The 5,311-nt window shown below is 37.9% G+C and overlaps 1 protein-coding gene across 1 annotated transcript; it reads right to left on the bottom strand.

Moving 5' to 3' along the window:
* Positions 1-1,427: 1,427 nt before the first annotated feature.
* On the bottom strand, positions 1,428-4,701 carry LOC113279011. The gene is made up of 5 exons (XM_026527725.1): positions 4,458-4,701; positions 4,097-4,347; positions 3,129-3,454; positions 2,350-2,455; positions 1,428-2,072 (listed from the first exon to the last, which is right to left on the bottom strand). The coding sequence occupies exons 1-5, from the start codon at positions 4,699-4,701 to the stop codon at positions 1,428-1,430; spliced, it is 1,572 nt and encodes a 523-aa protein (XP_026383510.1).
* Positions 4,702-5,311: the final 610 nt, after the last annotated feature.

Here is a 5,311-nt window from a genome sequence, read left to right as displayed (position 1 = left end):
TGGTCGTGATTGTTTCTGAGACTGTCAGTCCAGATTCAAATATGCTCAATCGGGCTAGTATAACACACCGAGAGATGTATGCTCAATCGGTCTAGTATAACACACTGAGAGAGGTGGGCTCAATCGGGCTAGTATAACACACCGAGAAATGTGGCCTGTACGGGTATTTTGTGTATGCCTCACTGTTAACACTTGGAGATTCCACTACAGGAAAAATATACATCCGCAACTGGAGTTTCGCAACCCTTTGCTAAATGTCGTAGAACATCATATATTTTGCAACTTTTTTCAAAGGAAGTGTCGTGGAAGGGCATCAGTACTAACCCCCGAGACCAAAGGGTTGCGACAAAAAAACAAACGACAACCCTTTAAGCAAAACTGTTGTGACGCCATTTAGATTCACAACCGTTTTCAAGATACGTAGTTCGTAATCCTATCGCAACTAGTCGCAAGAGTCGTTGAAGATAAACAAAATATGAAAAAAAAAAAGAATAGTGTTAAGGGGATTCGAACTTGAAACCTACTGTGTGTTAGTTCAACCCATCAACCATCCTTACAGTTCACAAGTTTTGGGTTTTAGTGCTTTTTTTTATTCAAATTTATAACAACCATTATAAGTGTTGTTGAAGCAAAAATATAGGATGTTGGGAAAAAAAGAGGGTGCGGGGATTTGATCCTGAGCCTCATGCGTGGAAGTCCATACCATCAACCATGCCTACACTGTCACAACACTGTCAGGTCTGTGGTTTTTATATGTACTAACTTCATGACAGCCGTTAACAACATTTATAAGAGTTGCAAAAACAAAAGATGATGTTTAAAAATAAGGCTCAGTCGCCTGATCCGCAAACAGCGCAAAGCCTTCCCTGTAAACAATCCTTCCCTGAAACAATCACATACATTCTACCATGATAATGCATCTCATTTCATATCTATTAGTTACCTGGCACTTCATTTCACATTTCAAGACTTCAAGTACCCAATTTCTTCTAATCCACCAAAAAACATAAAAAAAATGGAAATTTTTCAGAAACAATGACAACCCATAGCACCAAATGGTAACTAAACACGAAAAAGAAGACAAATTACTGTGCATATCTAGTTCTCTGACTGTAAATGACTCTACCATCACATATTCCCTTCTTCTCTCCTCCTTTCTCCGGGCTCGAGACCGGCAATGAAATGAAAAATCATTTTCACTGGCGGAGTTAAAAAAGGGTGTTCACTCGGAACTAAGGTCAAACATCACAATCACATTCCTAATCACAATAATAAGATCAAACATCACAATCAGAAGAACAATTATAGTATCAACAAAGGAAAAACAAAAGATCCTGTGACAACAAGATACACAATGACAGCAACGAGAACGACGAAGACAGTAAGAAAATATAGCAGTAAACACAATACGTACACTATATACTGACCTAACATGTGAACTTTTTCTTCTTCCTATTGTTCTTCTTCTTTCTCGGAACCACTACGACAAATTCAGTATCTTCTCTTACGTAACTCTCGCTCTCGCCACCCATTTGTAATCCAAGAGTTGAAGTATCCACAGGTTGGGAACTTGTGTCATCGTTTTCATTGTATACCTCTAATTCATGGAAACCCCTAGGTGGTGGTTTTATCATCACATACCAGTTAGATATATCTGACTCTCGAGAATAAAAAACTTGTCGCGCTTGTGATGCTAAAATGAACGGGTCGTTACGAAATTGGTTCTTATGCTGCTTTAAGTTGACTAATGTGAATCCTTTCTCTACCTTCACACCAAAATAGGTGTGAGCCCAGTCACATTTGAATATGGGAACTTGAAGGGTAATGTAGTCCAACACCAGAATTTCTTCTAAAACACCATAGAAACCAGTGGTTTCTGATCGTCCTGCAACTAAAGTTTTTGATTCAATTGAGACACCATTGTTTTGTGTGACTCTTTGAACATCCTTCGTAAGAAACCTAGACCAGTTGATAAGCAAGCCTTTATATGACACGCAGTTTTCTAAAAGCCCTTTTGACAACCACTCTACCGTGTTTGATAATGACATTCCTTGTTCCATTTGCATATAAACCTATAAATGCATACGATCATAACATAAAAATATAAATAAAATGGTTATCTCTAAGCATGAAAAGACATATTTATAGCGATTATGTGCCTAAATTGATGGTTTTAAGTGACAAAATCAAACATATATCTTGAACCCATACATGAAAACAGAAACAAACAATCTATATAGCACATCCATGGACAATGGTTCTAATTGTGTTTTCTGAAGTCTCAAAAGCCATAAGTGATTAAACTAGCTACTAAGGTGCGCAATCTGACTAAAAGTGGGAAAAACGTACCTTTTTTTTAAACCAATCTGCGAATGTTTCTGACTGCATGGAAATGAGCTGGTCTTCATTGGTAACAGACCTACCAACGAAAGATTTTAACTCATCCATATGCATTCTAAGATAAAAGTAAAATCAAAACATGACGTATTAACTGACAAACCATTTCTAATGAACAACAACGTGATATTTACGTCAGATATGGGTCAATTTATGCTGTGTTAAAAAGCACATATCTGTGAGCAACCTTTAGCTTTTCACTATCCATACGCACTTGTTCACCTTTAGAAAGAGGAGTGCTGCCGGTGTGGTACCATCGTTTTATCAGGCCTTGGGTTTTCTCTTATTTCAGCTGCTTGATCCTTGAGAATCCAATACCTAACACACTCAATTCCAAGATAACACTCTTCTATACAAGCTTCAGGTAGTGCGTAATTTTTAACATATTCTTTGAATGTCTTCATATACTTATACGAAAGTAGCATATATATGAAACAGTTATACCAGTTAGAACACTTAAATATTAGGTAGTAACTCTAAGCTACAAGGGAAAGCTACTGACATGTTGCATAACACACCTTTCAAATGGATACATCCAACGATATTGTACAGGTCCACATAAACACACTTCTCGAGCTAGGTGAATTGTCAAGTGCACCATCACATCAAAAAATGATGGAGGGAAGTACACCTCCAACATACATAAAGTCTCAGCAACTTATACTTCAAGTTCTACTAATTTTTCGAGATCAACTACCCTTTGGCATATTTCGTGAAAATAAGAACACAACCTGAAAATCGCCTTACTTGGCCCCTCAGGTAAAAGTCCCCTCAAAGCTACATGTAATATTTGTTGCATAAGAACATGGTAATCATGAGCCTTAAGGACACCTAAGCAACCATCTTTCGAGAAATGCTTCCTAAGATCCGAAATATACCCATATGGAACCTTCATATTTCTCATCCTATTATAAAGTATAGCCTTATTCTTGTGGCTTAAGCTGTATGGTGCTGCTCGAAGAATTGTTTTGCCATTTATCACTTCTGGATGCAATTCTGGTCGTATTCCCATACTCTTCAGATCATTACGGGAATTCAAACCATCTTTTGTTTTGAACTTTATATTCAAAATAGTACCAATGCATAACATCAATATTATGTCGTAGTAAAAAATCCTAGGAATTCATGAAAAAAACCTAACATTAGTAATTCCCAAAAAAAAAGATGAGTCCATGTTCAATGAAAATCAAGTTTTACACATATATAATTACCTATAAATCCATTTTGACAATATAATATATATGTATATGAAGTTATAGTGAGTTCAAGCAAACATGACAGAACCTCATAAAACTGTTATTTGGAAGTTCAGGGGCTAATCAGGTTATAGTGAGTTCAAGCATAGATGATCATGTGCACGAAACTATTTAACAAGTAAATGTGAAGTTAGAATTGACCTTCCAGTAAGGCAGGTCGAAGAATATCGACCGTCAGTTAAACACCCGAAGCTCAGTTTCCTCGTCAGGTGCACCAAATCTAGCCGCATCAGAAACAACATCTCTTTTCCGCTTCCCACAATTAGAATTACCATCCTTTGCACCTTTTGTCGCACTACTCTGACCCTTTTCCTTTACCATCTTCTTATTATTCTTCTTCTTCTGATTCTTCTTCTTATTTTCCTCTTTTTTTTCCTTTTCTCCTCCTCGTTCTTCTCCGCTTTCCCAAAATCATTCACAATACTACTCTGACGTTCAAACACCTCAGCACCAGACATAACAGGTGGTTTTTCTCTCCTCTCAATTTCTCCATTAAACATGTCTTTTTTCTGCCGAAAAGGATGATTATCACGAAGAAATCTCCTACGATTCATGTATACAGTTTTACGACTAAATGGCAACCAGACACTAAGAGTATTATCACCACAAAGAGGACAGGCTGCTTTCCCTTTATATGTACATCCAGATAGATTTCCATATGCAGGGAAATCATTAATTGTCCACATCAATAAGCCTTCAAGTTAAATTCTGTTTTACTAAACGAATCATACACTTTCACGCCGTTTTCCCACAACTCAATCAGATCATCAATCAATGGATGCAAGTATACATCAATGTCCTTACCGGGTTTCTTTTTTCCTGGAATCATCATGCTCAGAATAATGTTTTCAGCTTGCATACACGCTTGGGGCTGCAAATTATAAATCGCGATCATCACCGGCCAACAGCTGTGGGTTGCGGAAGGATCGCCAAACGGATTGAATCCATTAGCAGCAATCCCAAGACGCAGATTACGCGAATCTAAATCCAATGCGGGAAACCTATGGTCTATGTGCTTCCAAGCCAAAGAATCTGAACGATGACGCATCTTCCCATCTTTACTCTTGTTCGTCGCGTGCTATATCAAATGCTCAGCCAGCTCTGCTTATTGATATAATCTCTTCATTCTCGGAACAAGGGGGAAGTATCTAAGAACCTTCACTGGTATCTTCTTTTTGGGCTTGTCTATCATGTCTGCATCGTTGAGGTCGTCCATGTTAGATGTGTCTTGCTTCCACCTAGAATAATGACATTTAGGACATTCATCTACATCTTTCAAATCTTTTCTAAACAAGCAACAATCATTCTCACAGGCATGTATTTTCTCGTAAGTCAATTGATAAGATTTCAGAAGATTCTTCACTTTATATGTGCTTTTAGGAAGACAATGACCTGGCGGAAACAGCGAACCAATTGTCTTGAGAAGCTCGTCAAAAGCCTTCCTAGATATACCATTAACTGTCTTGTGCCTATACAACTCAACAGTGATAGATAACTGTGTGTGTGTTGTACAATTGGGGTATAACGGAATGTCAGCCGCCTCATCCACCTGGTTGTCCAACCCCTCGTCCTGCCTGATTTCATGGCCCTGATCTTGATGTGCATCACCTTCAAAATTATTCTCTACTTGTATATGTTCTGAACCATGTGTCGCTCTC

This window comes from Papaver somniferum, chromosome 5, assembly GCF_003573695.1.
Source record: "Papaver somniferum cultivar HN1 chromosome 5, ASM357369v1, whole genome shotgun sequence".
NCBI classification, from domain to species: domain Eukaryota; kingdom Viridiplantae; phylum Streptophyta; class Magnoliopsida; order Ranunculales; family Papaveraceae; genus Papaver; species Papaver somniferum.
This window is presented reverse-complemented; position numbering and strand designations above follow the sequence as displayed.